At 40.7% G+C, this 25,039-nt stretch overlaps 1 protein-coding gene and 1 long non-coding RNA gene across 3 annotated transcripts in view; one reads left to right on the top strand and one right to left on the bottom strand.

Annotated features, from left to right (window-relative positions):
* FCHO2 (FCH and mu domain containing endocytic adaptor 2) overlaps window positions 1-15,034 on the bottom strand; it is a 4,043,518-nt gene extending 4,028,484 nt beyond the window's left edge. For both annotated transcript variants that reach the window (XM_044063938.1, XM_044063939.1), the window contains exon 1: window positions 14,883-15,034. In XM_044063938.1, coding sequence (XP_043919873.1) covers window positions 14,883-14,915 — 33 coding nt within the window. In that variant the 5' untranslated portion in view covers window positions 14,916-15,034. The remainder of the gene's footprint in view (window positions 1-14,882) is intronic.
* Window positions 15,035-15,075: 41 nt separating this feature from the next.
* LOC122795657 lies at window positions 15,076-23,512 on the top strand. The gene is made up of 2 exons (XR_006363843.1): window positions 15,076-15,163; window positions 23,034-23,512. It is a non-coding gene; the product is annotated as an uncharacterized LOC122795657 (long non-coding RNA).
* Window positions 23,513-25,039: the final 1,527 nt, after the last annotated feature.

Raw genomic sequence — 25,039 nt, 5'->3', positions numbered from 1 at the left:
TCTCACTTTCCTGACACCACCACCACCTCTTTAGGGATCCACAAATTCCCCCTTCATCAAGTTAAGAGCATCTCCAAACAGGAACAAAGACCAGATGTCTTGCGATAGAGGTCACATGTTTTAACAAAAGGAAATCTGTGTAAAGTGCACAGTAAGAGAGACCTTCCAACTCCAACTATAAATCCCAGGAATCAGGAGGGACAGAGCATTATTTTTTTCCCCACTACTGAGGAAGCAGATACCAATATCAAAGGCTAAGGCACTTAAGGTTAATCCTACAAACAGCAAAAACAGCAACATACTTTTAGCATACCAACAGTAATCAAAGGAGAAAAGACCATAACAGATTCTGGCATGGTGGATGTCAGCCCTCAACAGCAAGGAAAAGCATCTACCTACTAGTGTAATAGTAGGTCAGAAAGCCTGAAAGAGGGTGAGCCTTCTACAGCCTCCTACACAATAACTATGGATGTCAGAGGAAACTCAATTGATGGTGCATAAAATAACACACCTAAGGCCACAAATCCATCCTAGGCATCTGAAAACTAGTGATTAGGTTCATAGGTTCATACTAGGCTATCTGCCCTAGGGCATTTATAAGCCTAGCCAGAGTGTGTTTGGCTTTCGCCACCCATTTTAAATGAATTTTGCTATGCCCTTTTTCAAGGTTAGTATACTGTGCCTCTGTCTAACAGTGACACAGAAGTGATACCCGGGGTAAACCTACGATCTCCCATCACTCATCAAGATTCCTCTTGAAGAGAGTCAATGAGGGACTCTGCCTAACCTGGACTGGAATTTTATTCCAGAGTGAAGGGAGCCTCTGGGTTATGAATCTATCCCTCCAGCATGTTCTATTTATTTCAGTGCTTTGGTTCATGTCTCTTGAGCGTGTAGCTCGATGGGATTTGGATTTTCTGAGGTGCAGCATGTCCATTAATTCTGGGTTGGACATGGCTTTATACGTCAGGCACAGATCGCCTCTGAGCAGGCGGTATGCCACTGAGTAGAGCTGGAGTTTCTTTAACCGGGCAGCATATGACATATGTTTGAGCCCTTTGATCCTCTTGGTGAGGTACTTTTGGGGTCTTTCCAGTTGCTGCAGGTGTCTGGTAAGGTACATCCCAAAAGGGGCATTGTACTCAATTATGGGCCTGATGAGGGATGAGTAAAGAGGCACGATGACCTCCCCTGATCTAGATGTGAATCCCTTCATGATTAGGTGGGCTATATAAAATGTTTTTCTAACCACTTTGGCCACGTGGTTTTCAAATGAGAGACTGCTATCAACTTGGGTCCCCAGGTCCCTAATTACTTCTTCCGTACTTAATGGATTACTACCTATGTGGTAATTTGTGGGCACTTTGTTTTTGCCAAAGGGGATGACTATACACTTTTTGGCATTTATCTTGAGGCCATGGCTCTGGCACCAGTTGTCTGTTTCTATGAGGCCCTTTTGTAGGATGCTTGTGTCGGCTGGAGAGTCGATTATGGCACCTAGTTTGCAGTCATCTGCGAACTTGGTCAGCCACAGACCTTCCGTGTTGGCCTGTACCTCCGAGAAATATATACCGAACAAGAGAGGTCCCAGGACTGAGCCTTGTGGGACGCCACTTGTAACTGGTTTGGAGTCTGACATGGCTCCAGCAATTCTAACCATGTGGGTTCTGTCCTTGAACCAGTTTGCAACCCATCTAGTGACATAGGGGGTTTATATTTAAGCTGGTGATCTTATCTATAATGCCCGAGTGGGGTACTGTATCGAAGGCTTTTGCGAGGTCCAGGTAGGCTGTATGGACCACCTTCCCCTCGTCAATGGCCTTGGTGACTGTTTCAAAGAAATCGACCAGGTTTAAGAGGCAGGATCTGCCCTAAACAAAACCGAACTGGGTAGGATCCAGTGTCTGTAGGTCCCCAATATCTTTATTTATGAGGTCCATGATGATCCTTTCCATAGCTTTGCAGACCAAGCTAGTCAGGCTTATGGGGCTAGGATCCGTTGAGGTACCACCTTTGTGAAGAGGGACCACTGTTGCTGTACGCCACTCTTTGGGTACATATCCTGTAGTAAGGCTGAGATTGAACAATAGTTTTATGCTTGGGTTTAGCTCTTCTTGGAGTTCATGTAGGACGCAGCCCGGGACACTGTCTGGTCCCATTGATGCTGTGTTTTTTGCTTTGGAAAGGGCGGCTCTTACCTGAGCATCTGAGATGTCAGGGGGGCAGCACTCTGCTGGGATAGATATTTGCCCTTTTGGTGGGGGTGAGTTTGCGCTGAACCTGTCAGCTAGGATGTTGGCAATGTCTGTGGGTTCGGTGTACTTTTTGTCATTTTGGACTAATTCTGAGCATATCTGAGAATTTCCACCCAGGTTCCTAACATAACTAAAGAAAGCCTTGTGATTATCCTTAGTGTCCTGTGCAATTTTTCTCTCGAAGCTGGCCTTAGACGATTTTATGAGTGCCCATAGTTTTTTGCTAATACTGATCAGAGATGCCTTCCCTTTTTGGGATTTTGCTCTATCATGTAGTAGCTTCCTCCTTCTATTGTATAGTTTGTTTATGGCTGGGGTCCACCAGACAGGATGCCTGCCTTTGGAGGATTGGGTCTTGGTTTTATTTGGGATTGCATGATCCATGCATTCCTGAAGGTGTTCATAGAATGCATTTATAAAGGATCCTGCGGTCTGGGCCGTATTTTCCACAGGCCCGGGGGCTTTGAAGGATACCACCTCGGTTTTGAGGAGTGTGAAATTTGCTTTAGAGAAGTTTTTCACTGTGGTTTTCTGGGCAGGGGGTGGGGTCGGGATGTGAATATCCAGTGAGATTAGTTTATGGTCTGATCTTACCAGTGAGGGATACACTTCTGGTCTGGAGCATAGAGACCCCATCTTGGTGATGATCAGGTCCAGTAGGTTTCCCCTCTTGTGGGAGTGGTAACAAGTTGTTCCATAGCATTTGAGTTTATAAATTCTGGGAACCTTTGGGCTAGGGTGTTGGAGCTAGAGTAATTCTCCCAGTCTATGTTTGGGTAGTTGAAGTCGCCCAATATAATGGTGTTTGGAGAGACCTTCATATTTTCCAGTGTTCTCATTAAGGCTGAGTGGGGTTCCTGGGTTTGGGAAGGTGGTCTGTAGCAGGCTATAAACTGGAAGGCAGTTTTACCCACTGTTAGTTGCACATGGATAGACTCTGATGCTTCGTGCTGTGCCACCAACCTGGAGGTGTAGGTATCTTGGACGAATATTGATATTCCCCCCTCCTTTTGTGGTTCGGTCCAAGTTTTGGGGCCGAAAAGCATGGTATGAGGTATAACCTGGTAGTGCTGGGGTGCTCTCGGGAGCCTTGAAACCAGGTTTCTGTTACTGCACAAATATCGATGTTCTCTATGCTAAGGAGAGTTTCGAGTGCGTGCATCTTGAGGTTTAGACGTCTGGCGTTGAGTAGCATTACTCTTAGTTTCTTATCCCTTGTGATACCTATGGAGGTGGGTTTGTCTTTTGAGCCTTGCCTAAAAAAGGCACTATGGGGGTGGCAAGAGCCTTTGCCAATATCCGAAAGCCCAGGGGTGACAGGTGCAAGCCGTCCCTAGTGAAGCATCGTGGCTTGTCGAGCATATCATCCCAGGCTGACAGGCATTGGATCCCCTTTGAATGACACCAATACTTAAGCCAATTGTTGAAATTGATCATCTTGTCTTCATATTGTGGCATCATTCTTGGTGAGGGTAAGATGCTACTCAAGGTCAGGGTCATACTGGTCTGGGCTACATGCTCAGAGAGCTCCTCTATGTCTCTTTTCATGCAGTCCAGGGAGGTACATCTCAGGTCATTCACACCAGCATGGACAATGACAGAGTCATATTTGTACTTGCCTTGGAATGACCCGAGTGCTTATGTTATGTGGAGGATCCTAGCGCCCGACAGGCAGCTCACCGTGACCTTCTCCTTGTTCAGCCTGGTGAGCAGGACGTCAGTGTGCCTGACGATAGAGTCACCTATTACAAGTGTATCAGGTGTGTTGTTTAGCCTGAAGGGCTGTGACTGTTCAGCACACTGGCTTTGTGAGCTATGTGTTGCACGTGTTTTGTTTTGGGGTAGCGGTTGCTTGGGTGTCTGCTTTGGAGGTCTCTGCTGCTTAGGCAGATTTTTATTTAGAGCCTCCGAGTATGTTTTTGTGTGTTTATGTGTTTGGTTTGCTGTCGTGGTAGGTCTATGTGAGACTGGAATTGTAGTGAGTGTGGTTTCCTTCTCCTCCTGACTGGTTACGCCAGTACTGAGTTGAGAGAGCTTAGCCTCCAGTTTGGCTATATGGTTGCATCTCTCATGTGTTGGAATTTGTTGGGAGGAGGAGAGGGTTGTCTGTGTACATGAGGCAGTTGTAACATTGCCTCAAGATTCCCAGATTCACCAGCTGGACCGGAGAGGAGATTGACAACTGACCTTTGGACATGCTAGAATAATATTGGGAATTCCTTTATAATTGAAAAAAAGGGCCAATGGGTAACAAGGTACCAAGGGGAGTTTGTGAGGGTGTAGTGCTTTTAATTTTTTAGTGCTGACTTATATAATTGCTTTAGTGAGCAAGTGCCAGGCTTTAGAGTAGGAATAGGGTGTTTATTATGAGAACTAGATCAGTTCTAAGGGAAAAAGTGAAAAGCAGACTTTGTGGAGCCGAGAATGGTTTAAACCCAATTAAGTGGAGCTGCCCGATGCTGCCTATGCACAAAATCGCTAAAAGCCACGCCAAAGCTGGTTTTATACAGGGGGACTTGAAAGAGCTACAAATTGGCCCAAAACGGCCAATAGACTTCCAGATTCTTGTGCTGGGAACACTCCTCCAGGGCTAGATAGGCTGCTCTAAGCTCCCCACTGCCACTGGTGAACAAAGAAGCCTCCCTTTATCCAAGAAAGGATCTGACTTAATTCACTGGAAGTATAAGTTCCATCATTTGGTCTCCAAAATGATTATGACAAGTAGGAACACATAAGGCACAAGTTGCGGGTTCATGGCAGATAAGACAAAGCCTCATTAGACCCAAGCGGAAACTGGGAGGATACCAAGGGCCCTTGCTCTCTGAATACAAGATCCTCAAGTCCACACAGTTAGTACCAGACAGGAAGTTTCAATGACCATAAATCCTAACCATACAAGTACATTTTGTTTTGACAAGGGCCATACTACCAATGCCAGGGGTGTATTTATGTGAACCCACTGAATCATCAAGACTTAAGGATGTGGATGTGCAAACAGTGGACAAGTTTCCACAAGAAAGGAAGCAAAGCCTTTGGATAATGAATCTCTCTCGAGAAAGTTCTCTTTACATTAGGATGCAAGTTAACAACTTTGGAGCAAGTTATTTCTAACATTACCATTACTTGTGAAGCAGAGGTATGAGAGACCCCATATTAGCACTCCATATAGGACTTAAGTCTTTCACATTTTGCTTTCTCAATCTGCCCACAGAGTTAAAACAGCCTAGTCCTTTAGTTTTTTTTTTTTTTAAGTTTTTTTTTTTTTTTTAAGTCTTTCAAAGCTGGGCTATGTGGGCATGTGATAAAGTACATACCAAAATCAAAGTGTTGTACTCAATAACTGGCCTAATAAGCAGTGCTAACTTAATATAGGTCAGACAGAAATGTTTGGCTGGATTGCCTAAAGAATTAACTCTACTAAAAGAAAGGAACAATGGTGATGGAAAAGACCATAGTCAATGTATGGAAGCCCTGACAAGACAGATATAAGGCAATCCTTGGCAAAACAGGCCAGTGTATCAGTCATCATTTTTTATACTAACACAGAACAGATCCTTTTGGACCCCAGTAAATCTGCTTGTTGGAATCAAATTTTATTTCAGCATACTCAAAAGGCAAGATACATCAAGAAAAGTGTCTAGACCACAGTGGAAATGTGAGTACAGATCTCAGCTCTCTCTCTCAGCATCTCCTCCAAAGCACAGTGCCAAAGGACACTCACCCAAATGTGGTTGAGAAGTGTACTTACACTTGGGCTGAAGGAACCAAACTGTAGTACTAGAGAGGCGGTGGACAGTGATCATATCTCTGAACGCCTTGGTAAGCAGAGCATCAGTTAATCGAACTACAGTCATCAATTACTCAAACATTATTATGTGGGGCTACAGTGTCTGAAGTTGTATGGGAGTAAATATGGAACCAGGTTGATTATATGTAGGTAAAGAAGAGTCTTGTAAATGCTACAGCACGTTACTATGGAGCTAGGATGACTCACTATTTACTTAAAATTTGTTAACCAGGTAGGAAGGTTTATCCGAAGATCCTTTTTCGGCCACAACCCAGTCCAGACAAATAGAAATACATACATATAGCTGCACAAGCAAAGGAATAAGTACAATAATAATCTTACTGTAAAGAATGGTTACACATGTATAAAAAGAAAATCTTAACCAAGTCAGGTTACCAACCTACAAAACACCATCTTACAAAAGAAATCAATAAGTGCTAATGCTAAAGCACAGTGAATCCAGTACAGTGACTAACCGGTGTCACCGAAACAGTTGTACTTTTCATTAAAAAGATATTCGTGCAGTGACTTCTTAAATGAACTGAGGTTATCAAACACTAACATCTTCAGGGAAGAGGCAGGAGCAATTCTGGTAAATGACCTTTAGCAAAGAGATAGTGATCTCAGTGGTTGTATAGTCAAAGGCAGGAAAGTAGTGGGAAGTATTTATGAATATCAATTTGCAGAGTAATGGCAGGCTATAAACCAAGGTGCACAAGTTCAAAAGTAAGAACAGTAGAACAAGAGAAGCCCTATAACCAATTGGAAGTCAAGTTTGCTTTTAGTAGAGCAATGGTGGTCCCTGTGGTTGGAGAGGTGTACAGCTCACAGGACTTCATTTTCAGCTGACTGAAGGAGGGAAGCATTATGTCGAGTGAGAAGCAATTATAAGGGCATAATCCAATCAGCTACTTATAAACTGTATAGCTATGGAACATCTGGTTTCAAGGTTTAGGGGGGTTAGCTATCAAGACACCTAAATAAAGACTTAATTTAGCTCAGTATGTGTATGGAAAGTGAGATATAGTAATACAAAATATATATATCTTTGTTGTCCAATGAGTGAGAGGGCAGTTCCAGAAGGATCACAGACTTTGAAGTCGGGAACACTGAATTTTATTTATTTATTTGGTGTAACAAAACTATTAAAGAGATTTTGCGAGTGCTGACTCACTGATCCAAACTCTAGTAAAGTCAGTCTGGAGTTCAATGACAGGGGATATGTGGTCTTTGCTAGCTGTGGAAAAAAACAACGCTATCAGCATAAAGTATAAAGTTAATATGAGGGAGGCATATCACTAAATGTTTTGGTCATAAGCACCAAGCAGATGCTACACTGACTCTGAACAGGAAATGAGCAGGATGGCTTCAGAAGGAGTCACAGCAAAATGCAAACCCATGTCAAAGACCAATATATGACCAGGTACTTATGGCTACTTGACTGAACTGCCACAAAGATAAAGTGGAGAGCCTTAAGGTTGTTCTACCATTAAATGACTGTGTTCTGCAATTAAATGAATGAACCAGATCACAAGACTATTTTAACTTAAGAAACCTTGGAAAAACAGCGAGATGAGCAGAAAACCATACTTGCACCAAACAATAATATGAAAGTAAACAATGTGGTGTAAAAAGTAGCACAACCCAGTACACACTAAGGGAAACAGCAAAATACTATTAAAATCCATTCAGCCCAGCAAAATACTATTAAAATCTATTCAGCCCAGCAAAACAACAATCTCAGTACACAGCAGCTGGGCAATAACATGCCAGGCAACCCCAAGGGTGAAAAGTATTAAATTTAGCAATTAGAAAAAAAAATATCAGGTATGTATATGGTTTACAGGCAAAATGTTGAACACAGGTTCGGTGAACATGGAAATGTCGAATGGCAGATGACAAGATTCCTGTGCTGCCAAACATTAAATTATCGATAGTTCATATCAGCAAAAGCCACTGTGCATTTGCTGATATGAGCTCGATGTAACGAATAGAGATCGTGGTACAGTGCAGATTGGGAAATTTCATCCCTTTCTTCACTGTAATGCGATGTGACAGCTTCTGTAAATTAAATACACTCTTAACAGAGCAATATACTAGATATCATTAGACAGATATAGTTTTACAATTACAGTGTTCTAGTTAGGCAGATGTATTTTTATAATTATAGTGTTCTAGTTGGATTATGTTTATGGATTAGATAGCTACGTTTTCTTTCTTGATTTTAGTTCTCGTCACAGCCTGATGAAGGCTTTATTGCATTAGGCAGTCAAAAGCGATTTTAGTTAAAAGTTTTTTTGTGTGTACTTTTACCTGATTTTGGAATCTGGGTTGCAAATAGATAGGTAGTGCATTCCTTAACCAGGATTTAGTTTGATCTAATCAGTAGTAGTAGTGTGTGGGGGTGGGAACCTGTTGCTCTAAAATGCACTTTTACAGCCCTGTTTATAATGTTTGCCTTGAATAGGCAGGTTTAAAACTAAACAATAAGTACATTTTCCACACCTACCTTTTAGTATATAAAGCTGATATGTTTCACATTTAATATTTCTGATTTTTTTGTTACTGAGGATCGTGAAGAATTAAGGCTTGTTGCTTTGGAACACTACCTGGGTTTCATGATATTTTAGAAATTATTGCGACTGAGCTCATCAGTGAAGTTTTAAGACCACTAGTTTCTTTGTTTTTTATTTATTTATTTTTTGCTTTCATAAATACTGCTATAACCCCCTATAACCCCCACAGATATTGTTTCTAACAGCTACTGGTGAATGTTGAAGACGTAGGACAGGTGAGGCAGGAGACTAAATTCACATATTTTTGGCAAACCCAAATAGACTCTCCCTACAAGCTTGTGTGACAGCCACAGAGTTGATAAAGGTGATGGTTCCATTAAGCTGCCCTTGGTGGTTAGACATGCCAATGCAAAATAAGACACCGGTGGCTAAAAACGGCCATCACAAAAATGGACAAGGGAATCGCTAGTGCAGCAGGATGCAAAACAAATATTAGATGATCTGGTGGAATAAGAAAACAGATTAATGAAATGGATGCCTAGGCAAAGCTATAACAAATGTCCACGTGGTTATGGCATACAGTGATTTGTAAGGAGAAGAGTATCTAAAAAAACAGGCTAAAATATATTTTTACATAAAATAAATATATGTATAGCCTCTCTGGAACAAATTTCAAAAATATTTTGGAAACAAGAAAAAATAGATTTGGAAAATAATATAACTGGATTTTCCTACTATACTGTTGAAATAAAAGTTTGTTACTACAAACAATTATATCGTTGAGATAAGTTAATTGTTTGTACAGTTGGTCAAAAAAAAAAAAAAAACAGGTATCACACACTTATTTTTATAGCATTCAATGAAAAAAAGTAAAGAGCTGGGTGCAAAAAGTGAAAATTATACACAAAATAGGTTTCAGAAAATAATAATTCCAGAACCTACAGACTACCGTTAGAAATCACAAACGCGTTGCAGAATGTTCTTTTTGCCAATTATTTACTTATTCATTTGCTTTTGTTTTCCAGGGAAGTCTGAATGGCCAAGATACCCCTTTTCAGTGGATGTTCGAGAAAAGCTCCGGCACAATTAGAAAGGCAGTAAGGAGTTTGACATTATACACAATTAATATACAGCAGCAATTTGATGTTCAGTTAGCAGAGTATGACATAAAGTATAACTTGTACACTGACAGCATGACACATAGTAATGAGCACTATGAGAGGTGACCAAGTACATCAAATGATCACAGTAACAGTCTACATACAAATGAAAATCAAACTGGAGGAAATACATTTCCAGCACACTCAAGAGTAAAGAATATGTAGCAGTAACACAGCAGTAAGAAAGCAATCAGAAGAACCATAAGATGCCTAGCCATATATGCACCTTTAAGCAGACACAATTAGTTTTTTAACCATTTATAAGCACTTAATAGTGCTCACCTCCCAAATCAATCAGGGTCATACAGGATAACTGTGGTGTAAATTTGTGTCTATCCATCTACTTGTCAATATTAGCTTTAGTGGTAACTTATTCCATATGCTGAAATACACTGAGTTAGAAGCCTACCTCTCCTTGCAGTTTTATCTGTTGTGTGTAGAGTCAGATCCCCAATATGGGAGTTTGTAGAGCCACTGTTTTTATTTGACCTAGTTCTTTTATAATATTGGGTTTTTCATGGCTTGAAAAGGAATTTAACTGGGCCAGATAGAAGGACTTCCTGACTATGGTGGAAACATGATGATAAAATGAGACACACACACACACTGTGTGATGTCCACATACGTATCCCGGTGTCTAAATGACTACATCTGTTTGAAAAGGAGTACTATTTATAAACACATAAGGTGGGAACAGCATTTTTGTAGAATGCTACTATGCTGCGCTTTTTTTACATCTAGTTTCAAACCATTTTCAGAACACCAGGTATGTGTATATTCCAACCCTTGATGGAGTGAGAAAGCTATCCCAAAGAAGACTAACAGACGTAAAGCCAAGAGTTACTAAGATGCCTCTTTAGTACAAGTCTGAAGGTGTACAGGATTTTTCTTTATTTTACTGTGGAGTGACTGAATATGCATATGGAGAATAGGGCTTTTTCATGGGTATTGTTGGTTTTTTAAGTTAAGATTTAGTACAGGACCTCGGACATAAAATTTCTAGTAGGAGTATACCACTGCAGAAGGTCAGCAATGGATGGAACCTGTTCTGGTTGGTTTAAAATCCTAAATGAGTTTTTAGTAGAGTACAGGTATGCAAGTTGGGGGCTTCACTGCAATTCACTCAAAATCTTGATGCGACCTAGACTTAAGGTCAGTGACAAACTTAATTTTTATTGCAGCTTTATCAATTTGGAAAGCTGCCTGGACTGAACATTCATGAAAATTGAGGACACCTACAAAAGGCTGGGACAGAAGAGAGAGTTTGCAATGGCTATTCTACTATGATTGACTAATTATGGTTTGGCGGAGTTGTATAGAAGGCCATGTGATAGTCATTTTTTTGTATAGCATGATAGATGTGCATGTCAAATTGCAGGTTTTCGCCTATGATCACTCCCAAGTGTCACATGCTCAATTTTAGTGTTAGAGGAGGTGTTCCTAAAGATTGCTAGCTAAATGACAACAAAATCTTTTTTTTTTTTATTAGGGTTTAGAAGTAGTAGTGTTTGTTGCAACAGGATTCAACTGAAAGGAAGACTTCCCAAATTACGTTATATAGGTGTAGGTGTGGGAGACTCTAGGCTGAGCAGACCAATGCTGAATCACTGGCAAACTGAAAGATTACAGTTAATAATAATTGGAATAAAACTACATGACAAGCCACATGACTACAGAAATTAGGTTTATTTGATAATTTTATTACAACTTTTTTCCCGCACCAGCAGTAATGCAGTTTTGAGATCACACACTATTATACGGGCTGATACACTCCTGAAGGAATGACTTATCAGTTACAATGCAATTCACTTCACTGTTGGTATTCTTTGTCCTTATTTTTCTGCTCCTTAGTCCATCCAACCTTTATAGTGCTTCTTCCAAACCAAACTGCATGTGCATTATGTTACTTTGCAGCTTAATTTGAAGCTCAGCAGAACTGTTATGGAATATATATAAAATTCTGGAAACAGTTGGTTATTATTCCAGCCTTTATTGTTATAAATAAGATTCGTAAGCTATACCATACGTTTATATTTACTAACAACAATTTGTGAACTACGCTTTTACTATTCATAGGATTTGCTGTTTAATGCAGTCTGCCTAGCATGTACCATATATTGCTATTCTGTTTATAACTAATACTACTGAAATATTCTGCTGGTATAACAATTGGTAATAGTGGAGCTTCTCCACCCAAGCTTCCGTTGTAAATATCCCTAGCCCGGGTGCACATCATGGTAACCAAAATTTAATCCATAATCAGCACTTGCTGGTTATTATAGTGGCAGTGGCTCAACAGTTAGAACACTCACCTTTAGTGCTGGAAGATCAGAAGGCTGTGGCTACTATTTCTACACCTGGCACTTGGATTACTTTTCCAATACTGACACTGCAGTGCAGCTTACGGGGGTTTCTGCACTCCTAGGTGTGCCATCCTTCAGATAAAAAGTTAAACAGAGGTCCTATCTGCTAGTTGGTGGTAGTTTGTGTGGATGTAAAAGATCTCATGGCATTTACTGAAAACAAAAGTAGGAAAAAGTTCCTGGTGCCCTGGCTAAATGTCCTCATCAGTATGACCATCACCTGGGGGTAGGCAGTTTGTGTGGATGCAAAAGATCTCATGGCATTTACTGAAAACAAAAGTAGGAAAAAGTTCCTGGTGCCATAAGCGGGTGAAATGCTAAGGAAATGCATGCATCCACAAATGTTAATTTCACTTTTGACATTTAATGCTGCCAGTATTTGGACCAGTAAAGAATGCAGAGTAATTTATAACATATGAATATGCTGACAGAATAAAGGGTAAAGCTACTACCACAAATATAGCGAAATGTACAGCATTATTTTACTTACTAACTATAAAAGCTCAAAAATGAAGGCTGCATCATTGCAAAGGGTGCGTGGTTGGGAGATATTGGCAATCACAAACTTCTTTACTTAATGCTGACGAAGTCTAGCATCTTAATTCAAAAAGATATTAATGAAATGGAAGAATGCAACTAGTATGCACATTAAAGAATGTATCTAATAATAAAAAATGTGCAATTAGTTTATTATAGTGAAATTACTAACAAGACTTGTATTTTTGCTTTCTACTGTTAACAAAAAATGCATTAACTGTTTCAGATTAGGGTAGCACAGTAGTGCAGAATTAAACCTCACAGTGCTATGATTTTTACTGACTAAAGTCTGCTGTATTGAATTTACACAGATTTTGTACTGGAGCCATTGATTTTTTTTTCAGACATTCCTAAAGCATGCCACCAAGTGGACTAGTGACACTAAAATCCTCCTTGGTGCGAGTATGGTTGTTTATACCCTCCACTGGACTGGCACTTATCAAGTGTTGATTCCTGCCATGTCCTCATTGTTTTTTTTTCCAGAATACAATCCAGTTTCTCCACTTCATATAACCTTGAGTCGTTAAAATGAATAAGGGTATAGCATACAAAAGCAGATGAGTGTTACAGATTACAACATTTTCCCCCTCAAAATTCAGTATGAATTGCAATTACAACCAAATGCTTACACTGAAAACATCTGCCCTTCTCATAACCTAAAGAACTGTTGTTCTGACTAACATGTATACTATAGAGTCGGAGGTCACAAGAGTCCACTTTTAGCAGTAGCAAGATGCAACTATCACATTACTTACACCACTTTGCAGATCAATAAGGAAAACAAAATACATACACCGCACAGTTACATATGCATTGCATATACACAAGCACACATACATATACATACTGGGGTTGCGACCTTTCCAAATGCCCAAAGTGGGACATTTTTTTTTAGAAATATTAGATCTTGCAAGACAAAACATATACACGGCAAGTGCAATGGACAGAACTTCACTTTCTGCCAAAATAAAAGCTTATTCTTATAGAAATTGAGTTGCTTATGCTACTTCTTATGACTTTTAGAAGTTTCTGATACAAAACAACTGTTTTAGGCTACTATTAAAGAAAACATAGGAGATATTATTTGTCCTAAAAACTCAGGACATTTGCCATTTGTTTAGTTTTTTTTTTTTTTTTTTTTTTTTTGCAGGACACAAATGCCCAAAGAGGGGCAGGTGGTAACCCTAATACGTACAAAAGCACTCAATACTGCAACACATTTCTCATCAGTACTGAGCAAAACAAAGTCAAATAAACATACGTTATTCTCCAACATCCCATAATTAAGTTAAACTAAATTATTAAAGAATAACAAAAAAATGTACATTGTACATATATAGTATATAAAACCTTTCATTGCAACATCCTCTTTACAAGACCTACTCCGGTTACACTTCCCAACTTAAGTAAACTGGGGCCAGCTACAAATGTTCAAAAACCTTATTAACTAAGCGCCAGGTACAGCCTCAACAACCTTCCCGTATTCCAGATCTAGCAAAGGGAATAAAGGCAGAAATATTGCAACGGAAACACACTAGTCAATTGTGTATGTGTGTTTGTGCACACACACACACACGCGCATAGCATTAAACTCTGACAAGAAAATTCAAGCACAGATGACAACACCAAGACATTGTGTTTTTATTAATTATTATTATTATTATTTCTATTAAACTGGATGCATTACAACGGAACACGAGCTTCTGGTACGTCCCCGTAATTCCCAAGTGTTGCCAAAGCTCTTGTTTAGAGTTATTCTTACATATTCACAGTTTCATTAACTGTAATATGGTTATTGCCAGGAACAGATAATGAAGTTAAAAAATAACTAGTGTCCATACATTATTTTTGGATCACACATTTGCAAACTAAAATAATCCACTAAAAGTCAAACGTTTCGTTTCTAATACAGTATAAATCCATTAATTATATCACTCAGATCTAACTTGGTTACGGAAGCGCCACGGATTTTCCGTAGTGGCCGTCTGCCAACTGCCTCAGCCAATAGAAATGAAAGGATTCTTCTTGACAGGTCACCTTTAAGAAATCTTCACCAACCAGCACATACCACAGGCGGGTTTTCATTGTCTCTCAAGGGTTACTCTGGGTGTCAAGCGGCCTGAACCTAAAGGTGGCGTAACAGTGCGTTGCCGGGTTATTCATTAGAAAGATATTTAACGCAACCAACTCTTCTGAAGACAGACCCCTTCTGTCAAAATAAAAAGACAAACACAACATGCTTTCTAAATCAAGCAAAGACTTACCCAGAAATTTTCCAGGAAGTAGGCCGTGATCATTTTTGCAATTCCAAATACTCCTCAATGTTGGGTCCGTCCCACTTATTAGTCGCTCTGTATAATCCTGTTGAATACTTAAAGTACTGAACGAAGTCGGAGCACCTCCTCTGCTGCACTCGAGGTTGCAATAGGTGTGGGATTGTGAGTGGCGCACGCGCCGAGAACTGTTTGTGCGCAAGCGTATTTACAATGCTTGCATACATAAACTAAAAACGCCGGAGTGAGTTTTTGTGTTGATATTCCTTCTTGTAAGTAATCTAGGAATGTAGGTTTTTTTGGCAGTTTTCTGTTTTACTTATACACCCCTTTTTTGAAGGGCCGATACTTGTATAAGAAGAAAAACATCGTGTTAAATTGTTATGCATTTGAGTGGTTATTAATTCAAGTTTAGGATGTAGTGAAACGAGGGGTGCTGACAAACATCAATGAATTTGGTAACCGCTTGTATTGGCTTTGAGCAGTACATTTCTCAACTTTCCTTGATTTATGGCTTAGAGTTTTCTAACTCGCTTCCCTCATCCTGCCTAAAACTGTTTTTGGAGAAAAGGTAATGGATTATGCTTAATAAGTCCATAAAGTGTATTCTAGACTGACAACCACTGGGGCCTTTAAAAACTCAAGACGTACACCCGTAACTCTCCACTGGCCAGATTTTTGCAGAGCGTCTGATTTTTTTTGTCATATAGGTTCATACTAGGCTATCTGCCCTAGGGCATTTATAAGCCTAGCCAGAGTGTGTGTGGCTTTCACCACCCCTTAGGATGAGAATACTATACCCATTAGTTTGCTGTGCCTCTGTCCAGCAATGACACAGAGATGATTCCCGTGGTAAACCTAGGATCTCCCATCCACTCGTCGATTTCTCTTGAACAGTCAGTGAGGGGCTCTGCCTCACATGGACTGGGATTCTGTTCCATAGTGTAGGGAGTCTCTGGGAGATGAATCTGTCCCTCCAGCACGTCCTATTTATATCCGTGTTGAGGTTTAAGTCTCTTGCTCTCGTGGATTTGGATTTTTTTGAGGTGGAGCATGTCCATTAATTCCGGGTTGGACATGGCCTTGTATGTCAGGCACAGATCACCTCTGAGCAGACGGTATGCGACTGAATAGAGCTGGAGTTTCTTCAGTCGGGCATCGTATGACATATGTTTGAGCCCCTTTATCCTTTTGGTGAGGAACTTTTGGGGTCTTTCCAACTGCTGCAGGTGCCTGGTAAGGTACATTCCGAATGGGGCGTTGTACTCTATCATTGGTCTGATAAGTGAAGAGTACAGGGGTACAATGACCTCTCCTGATCTGGATGTGAATCCCTTCATGATCAGGTGGGCAATGTAGAAGGTCTTCCTAACCACTTTGGCAATGTGAGTGTCAAAAGAGAGGTTAATGTCAACTTGGGTCCCCAGGTCCCTGATAACTTCTTCCGTGTTTAATGGATTACCACCTATGTGGTAATTAGGGGTTACCTTGTTTTTCCCAAAGGGTATGACTATATATTTTTTGGCATTTAGCTTAAGGCCATGGCTCTAGCACCAGTTATCCATTTCTATGAGACCTCTCTGGAGGATGTCTGTGTCTGATGGAGTGTCAATTATGGTGCCCAGTTTGCAGTCATCTGCAAATTTTGTCAGCCACAATCCCCCTATGTTTGCCTGCACTTCAGAAAAATAAATGCCGAACAAGAGGGGGCCCAGGACTGAGCCCTGTGGGACACCGCTCGTGACCGGCTTAGAGTCTGACATGGCACCAGCAACTCTAACCCTCTGTGTTCTGTCCTTGAGCCAGTTTGCAACCCATCTTGTGACATATGGGTTTGCATCTAAGCTGGTGAGCTTTTCTATGATGCCCAAGTGGAGTATTGTGTCAAACGCTTTTGCTAGGTCAAGGTAGGCTGTGTGAACTGCCTTACCCTCATCAATGGCCTTAGTGACTGTTTTGAAAAAGTCGACCAAGTTCAAGAGGCAGGATCTGCTCTTGACAAAGCCAGATTGGGTAGGATCCAGTGTCTGTAGGTCCCCAATGTCTTTATTTATGAGTTCCATTATGATCCTCTCCATAGCTTTGCAGACAAGGCTCGTCAAGCTTATGAGGCGGTAATTTCCAGGGTCCGTAGAAGCACCTCCTTTGTGGAGTGGGACCACAGTTGCCGTACGCCATTCTTTGGGTATGTATCCTGTAGTAAGGCTAAGATTAAACAGCAGCCTTATGTGTGGGTTTAGTTCCTCATTGAGTTCGTGTAGCACACAGCCGGGGACACCGTCCGGTCCCATTGATGCTGTGTTTTTTGCTTTAGAAAGAGCAGCTCTCACCTGGGCATCTGAGATGTTTGGGAGGCTAGACTCTGATGGGATAGATATTTCTCCTTTTGGGGGGAAGGGAGGGGAGAAATTTGCACTGAACCTGTCTGCCAGTATGTTGGCAATGTCTGTGGGTTCAGTGATTTTTTTATCATTTTGGACTAATTCTGAGCATATCTGGGAGTTTCCACCCAGGTTTCTAACATAGCTAAAGAAGGCCTTATAATTGTCTTTTGTGTCATTAGTGATTTTTCTCTCAAAGTTGGCCTTGGATGATTTTGTGAGTGATCGTAGTTTTTTGCTAGTATTGATCAGAGATGCCTTCCCTTTTAGGGATTTTGCTCTGTCATGTAGTAGCTTTCTCCTCTTGTTGTAGAGTTTGTTTATGGCTGGGGTCCACCAGACCGGGCGCCTGCCTTTGGTGGAAAGGATCTTGATTTTATTAGGGATTGCTTGATCCATACATTCCTGGAGGTGCTTGTAGAAGGCATTTGTAAGGGTTTCAGCAGCGTGGGTTGTGGTTTCCACTGGCTCGGGGGCCTTGAAGGATACCACTCCAGTCTTAAGAAGTGTGAAGTTTGCTTTTGAGAAGTTCTTCACTGTGGTCTTTTTGCTGAGGTGGGGCGGATGTGGATCTCCAATGAGATTAATTTATGGTCTGATCTCACCAATGAGGGATATACTTCTGGTGTGGAGCATTTTGTCCCCATGTTTGTGATGATCAGGTCTAGTATATTTTCTCCTCTTGTGGAAATGGTGACTAGTTGTTCCATAGCATTTGAGTTTATGAACTCCAGGAACCTTTGGGCTAGGGTGTTGGGGCTTGAGTAATGTTCCCAGTCTATGTTTGGGTAGTTGAAGTCACCCAATATGATGGTGTTTGGAGAGACATTCATACTCTCCAGTGTCTTCAGGAAGGCTGTGTGGGTTTCCTGAGTTTGAGAAGGTGGTCTGTAGCATGCTACAAACTGTAGGGCAGTTTTACCTATGGTTAATTGCACCTGGATGGTCTCCGATGCTTCGTGCGTTGCCACTAACCTGGAGGTGTGGGTATCCTTTATGAATATGGATACTCGCCCTCCTTTTGTGGTTCGGTCCGGATTTTGGGGCCGGAACGCATGATATGAGGTATAACCTGATAGTGCTGGGGTGCTCTCAGGAGCCTTGAACCAGGTTTCAGTCACAGCACAGACATCAATGTTCTCCATACTGAGGAGGGCTTTGAGGGCGTGCATCTTGAGGTTTAGACTTCTGGCATTGAGCAGTATTACCCTTAGTTTTTCTCCATTTTTGTTTTCTAGGGCAGTAAGTTTATCATTTGAGCCTTGCCTAAAAAAGGCACTATGGGGGTGGCAAGAGCCTTTGCCAATATCCGGAAGCCCAGGGTGACAGGTGCAAGCCGCCCTTGAAGCAGAGTGGCTTGTCAAGCATGTCATCCCAGGCAGACAGGCATTGGATCCCCTTAGAATGACACCAGTAATTAAGCCAATTATTAAAGCTGATCATTTTGTCTCTGTATTGTGGCATCATTCTTGGTGAGGGTAGGATACTGCTCAGGGTCAGGGTCATACCGGCCTGGGCTACATAATCTGAGAGCTCCTCTGTCTCTTTTCATGTAGTCCAGGGAGGTATGCCTCAGGTCGCTCACACCGGCATGGACAATGACTGAGTCATACTTGTACTTGCTGTGGAGTGACCTGAGTGCTTGTGTTATGTGGCAGATTCTAGCGCCTGACAGGCATCTTACTGTGATCTTTTCCTTGTTCAGTCTGGTGAGTGGGACGTCAGTGTGTCTGACTATGGAGGCACCTATAACAAGTGTGTCTGGCATTGTGTTTGGCCTTAAGGGCTGTGACTGTTTAGCACACTGACTTTGAGAACTATGTGTTGCATGTCTTATGTCTTGAGGTGGCAGTTGCTTGGGTGTCTGCTTTGGAGGCCTCTGTAGTTTTGGTAGATTTTTGATCAGTGCCTCCGAGTATGTCTTTGTGTGTTTATGTGTTTGTTTTGCAGTTGTGATAGTTCTGTGTGAAACTGGGTTTGTGGTGTGTGTGGTTTCCTGTGCCTCCGAGTATGTCTTTGTGTGTTTATGTGTTTGTTTTGCAGTTGTGATAGTTCTATGTGAAACTGGGTTTGTGGTGTGTGGTTTCCTTCTCCTCCTGTCTGGTCTTGCCAGTCCTGAGTTGAGAGAGCTCAGCCTCCAGTTTGGCTATATAGTTGCATCTCTCACATGTATTTGTGTTTTGTGGGAGAAGGAGTGGGTTGTCTGTGTACATGAGGCAATTGTAACATTGCCTCAAGATGCCCAGATTCACCAGCTGAACAGGAGAGGACGCTATATTTTGGTTTATTCCTCATAAACTTTGCATTTTCGACATGCTATTGAGGACTGAAAGTCCCTAAATAATACTAGATGTTTGAGTTTCGGACTTCATATCGTTAAGAAATGTATACTAACTCAGCACTTTTATTCTAGCATATTTCTGAGTTTAGAAAAAGCAATATTTAAACCGTGTGCCTATTTTTGGGGCTTTGTCCCCCCATTACTTATGGCTTTGTCCAGATTTCTTTTGTTAAGAGGTTGAGAGCTATCAGCTATGCGGTGCAACCCCAAATGTGACCTATGAGTTTGATTGCCTGTATCTATCAGAGACGTAGAAGCCAGACTAGGGGTGAATTTCTAGTTACCCATCCATTGATCCAAGTTGTGCTTAAAGGAAAACTCCACCTTCACAATTTAACTCGGCTCTTAGGCTGCCTTTTTTCCCTACAGTATGATTCCAGAAACCTGCTTGTACTTTGAAGCTTTCGGCTTTGTAATAGAACATTACCCCACCGTGATTTTCGTGCAGGAATGGCCGGGGCCTACATGATTGACAGGGGGAGTGACAAGCCATGCTGATTACACAGTGTAAGGATGAATATTTGTAATAAGGCTTCATGCTTTTTAAGTTCTCTTTAAGTTACCACAGCTTTTAGTGTACAATATGTAAAACAGATTAAATAAAGTTATCATTTTCTACATTTGTAAGTTTGTTTGTGTCTTTTGGCTTTTCCTGGTTAGGGGTCGCCCCAGCGGAACTCTGGTCCGCTAATGATTGGCAGTTGATTTTTACGTACTGGCTTGCCAGGCCTGACGCACAACCTTCAACGGAGGTATGCCCATTCACGCATGTCTCCACGCAGAAGACGCTCTAGCTGAGAATCTAACCGGACAGCGTCTTACTGTGAGGCGACAACAGTGCACCGTCGAAACCACTGCATGTCTTTGGTGTCTGACTTGCTTTGTAGTTAGTCTTAACCACATTACTGTGTTGTAGGGTAAGAAGCGGGTCAGAAGGTCACTGTGTATGCAGTACCCGCAAGTTCCCGTCTTGCATTCCGGACCCATAACCCGTGCCCCCCCCACACCTTTCTTTGGTATAATGTGCAGTAATTGCTTTTGCAGGGGGGCAAGCCCCACTGCACCCCCTCTTTCTTTAAACATTTTTCTGCAGGTAGCCTGTCTGCCCAAGGGCATTTATAAGCCTAGCCAGAATGTGTTGGCATTTGCCACCCCCTTAGATTAGTTCCTTGTGTCTCTGTCCAGCAGCGCCATTAGTTCCCTGCGTCACTGTCCAGCAGAGCCACTGCATTGATAACAAGCAATATTGTAAGGCAGTGGGACAATAAATGCAATAAAAAAGACCTCCCAGAGAGGTTGCCACCTGCACCTTTACAGAATAGGAATTTTAAGTCTGTGTAATAGTTTTTATACGTGCAGCATACTATGTGTTTGCACCCCCCCTCCCCTTTAAAGAATTGTAATTCACAACGTAATGGTGCAATACGTTTGTATAAATGCAGCATGTTCTGTGTTCGTTTGAATAGGTAAATCTGTTTGGATCATTACAGCATTTGTAAGTACACATTCTGCCAAATTATTTAATCCAATGTGTAAATTTAGCGAAGCCTTTGATCACTGCAAATTGGAAATCCTGGTGCCAGCAAATAAGGGAGAAAAGGGGCGATATCAAGGCCTCATCTTGTGTTTTATGAATGATTGACGACCAGGTCTGCATATGTAATGAACCATGATTGACATGGCATTCTAATCAGCTGACAGCCCTTGTTTCTCCTCTTACAGATTAAGGTTAATAATCATATGTGCATTAAATCCACGACCGCTACACACACACAAACTAAATACAAATGATGATCATCGTCCATGTTCCTAGAAATAAGTCTGCCCCCTTCACGCTTGTTCCTAGTTTTATAAAAGTGAGAAAAAAGTCGCACTCAGTACTTTTGTGACGTTTGCTACGACGTATGAAAAAAGCTGACAGAAAAAGACATTACTTCAAAAGTTGTAACACTTTCTTGGAACATGGATAGCAACCCTTATTGTGCTGGATTGTCATAGTCACTGCACCTTCCCATGTGTTTTCGTAGTGGACTCGTACTTCTCAACTGTCCAGATTTCCACCTATTTTTGGTCTTTTCCTCATAAAATTGGTGGTTTTCTGCACACCGTTGAGGGCTGAAGTCAGTAAATAATGATACACATATACCACTCAACCTTTTAGAGCAAGAAATCTGGACAAAGCCATAAATAAAAGTGGGACAAAGGCCATCCAAAATAAGGGCAATCTTTTTAAATATTGCTCTTAAACTTAAAAATTTACTGCGATTATTTTACTCTAAGAAACAATAAAGTCAGCACTGTCAGATAGTCTTTAAGAATTAGGTTGGGAGGGTGTCCTAATGGTTAAGGTGTTTGCCTTACAAACACAAGGTGCAGGGTTTGACTCTCACAAGGGATAATTGGCTAGGCTTAAAATGGCTCTCAAGGGCAGTTAGCTTAGTACTAATCTATGAATCAGTAACATCGCATAGTATAAAGTATCAAACAACATAGCTATATAAACTATATTGGTTTATTGGACGTTATGTATATAAACACTAGATTCTACATACTAGAAACATATGCTAGTGTCGCTGTTGAGGGAATGCATATTCATTAGTGCCCGATTATGAAACCGCACAGGGGTGGGTTTTGGGCGGAGCTTGCTGCTGCGCATCCGGTGAGGCCTTCAAGTACAGTATCGCCAGAAAAGGCTTTGTATTGAAATACTTACAATGTTTAGCATACTCCTCTTTCAGAGGAGTGTTTTCCATGTTTATTCAAAGCACTTTTCAAAATATAGGTCTTGAGAAAAGTGGTGGACGGGGTTTGGGCGGTCCTTGCTACTGCACATTTGGTGGGGTAATGTTCTAATACAAAACCAAACTTTCATTACCTTGCTTCGTCATCAAAGAAAGGCAAAGTCCACCCACTTTTTTTTGTTTAAGATTAATTTCTCAAAACTTTGCTGTGGTATTTGTCTCCGCCTGCATGATATACCACAGACAGAGATCTGTAGTTTACCATGTCAGGTACTGTTCACAATCATGCAGACAATTAGACCTGCTGATGTCAGGAGCTCAGCAGCTGCAATAAAAAGACAGAGAGGTGTGAAACTCTTCCACTGTCGTTATTGCAGATTGAAAAAGAACTTACAGCTGCTTACAAAGCAGCCATGCCTTTTCATAGCAAAACAAAGTAATAAGATCAGTTAAGGGTTTAAGGGCAGTTGTCAACTCTTCTCTGACAAATTTAGTTAATCAACATCACAGTATTGATATGTTAAGTTTTAAATGTTGGTTGTTTATACTATTTTATATATTAAGATTACTTAAATGTAGTAGGAAATATGTCTATGATATTTAGAGGAAAGTCAGAAAATATTTTCGCTTGAAATTCTTGTAAAGGACGAATATATTTATAATTTTCACACCCTTCCAGGACAGAGCTGCCCAAGTCTGGAATACTTCAGGAAGTGACAGGTGGCAACCCTATCAACTAGGTGCAGCAGTACTGTTGATAAGAATGTCTTTTATATTCTGTTGTAACATCCTTCCAGAGGTTGATGCGTATCTTGTGCACAGACCCATGAGAAAATACATCTCCCACTGACTTTAATTCAGTCCTTACACAAGTGGAATGCATAAGCATTTTCTAGTCTACAAAGGAAATGTAAACATTGATGGCAACCATGATCAGAAGTATATTAACCTTCTATATGTATATATAAAGTATATGTATGTGGTACACATCTTAAATGATATTTGCATAGAAACATATGAATGTGTGTAACGGAGAAGTGTCACATCACCTCCCAATCTGCAGTTAGATAAAATGAAAGTATCTGTATTGTACAGTGCAGCTGCCAAAACTGTCTTTCTGTTAATTTGGTATTAAAGACCCACTTTAATGTATGTGTATTGCATAGTGCAAGTAATTCATTATTTAAAATATTGAGATGTCTCGCATGTCTAGTTGTAGAAGCTGTTGCTTTAATAGATGTTTTGCAAATTTTCATAATAGCTTTGCATATGTAACCATGAAGAGCTTTTCTGTATGATATTCACTGAAAGGGGGGGGTTATTTCCTAGTCAGATTTTCCAGGTAAACTCCTGTAAATAAGTAAGTAAATAAACAATGGGCGTGATGGGGCTGAAGCTCCAGGCTCACAAGTATGAAATAGGCCTGCTGTTTTTATTTCCACTTTAGTCTAAAATCCTGTACTATTGAAACACTAAGTAATCCACTTATAATTTTCTGTTCCGTATCCATTGATGTCCACTAGACACATAATCCAGCATTGAGTACAGGTGAGACAGAGTATGGCTAAACTACCAAGCAAATAGAGAGACTAAAACACTAGCACAAAAAAAAAAAAACTAACACTTCATTTTCATTAATCAGTTTATTAACTTTAGTGTCCTTGATTCTGGTATTCATGCATTACATATATAAACATGGTAAGCAGTGGTACATAATGAAAACAACTGACATAAACTGAATAGGAAAGGCACAACACAAAGAGTAGACAAGATGTGGCTGAAGTGTATGAAAAACAGGAGTTAAGGTGATGCAGCAGTTCCTGTGCAACACTGGGAAAAGGAATGGAAGAAAATCGTCTTGACAAAGTACATTACAGTGCTTCTTAAAAATATTAAATGGATTAATATACCATACTTCTAAGACTGTGCAGTTGGTGGAGAAAATAGATGATGAGCAGACATTCTTGAATTTGTGTACAAGGGAAAATGCAGATAAGTGTAATATATTGTGAATGCAGCACCTTTATTTGACAGCGATTTCTACTTGTCTCATTGACATTGCCTGTGTTTATATTGGGCACGTAACTATTGTTTTCTAGTGTGACAACTGTGGAGTTTGCCAGGGGTAAAGAGACATGTTAGGGGATGGTCAGAATACTGACCTTTTCAGTAGCAGTAATTATTCCTGAAATAGCTATGCATATCATTTCACAAGAGATGATTAACAGGCAAACAGTAAATTGAGGACCTGTGCAAAGGACAAAACATAGATGACAAACAAATGTAAGAGAGTGCATGAACAAGAGAATATAATTTCTGCAATTTTGTATAGGCAACTATGGGGAAATGCACTGAAAATGGAATGGTGCAGGAAAAGACAGTGCAGAATGGAAATGTTTTGTATATTAAACATGTCACCACTGCAGTTATGACTGGGGAAAATATTACAGAAAAGATTAATATGCAGTGAAAAGGTATGAATTTCTTCCAACACTTATTGAAATCCACAGCCAAACAGACTGAAGAAACGTAACATAGAAATAGTACTGTGATAGATGTGTACTGAAAAAAGCAAGAGGGGTATAGGTTCATACAAAGTTGCTAAGCCTACAGTCCATGAGACCATTAAGGAGTCTAGCCCAAATTGCCACAAAGCACTGCCTGGTTAAGTGACTGGCTGAAGAT

Source organism: Protopterus annectens, chromosome 2.part2 (assembly GCF_019279795.1).
Source record: "Protopterus annectens isolate FY-2018-M chromosome 2.part2, PAN1.0, whole genome shotgun sequence".
NCBI lineage: Eukaryota > Metazoa > Chordata > Ceratodontiformes > Protopteridae > Protopterus > Protopterus annectens.
This window is presented reverse-complemented; position numbering and strand designations above follow the sequence as displayed.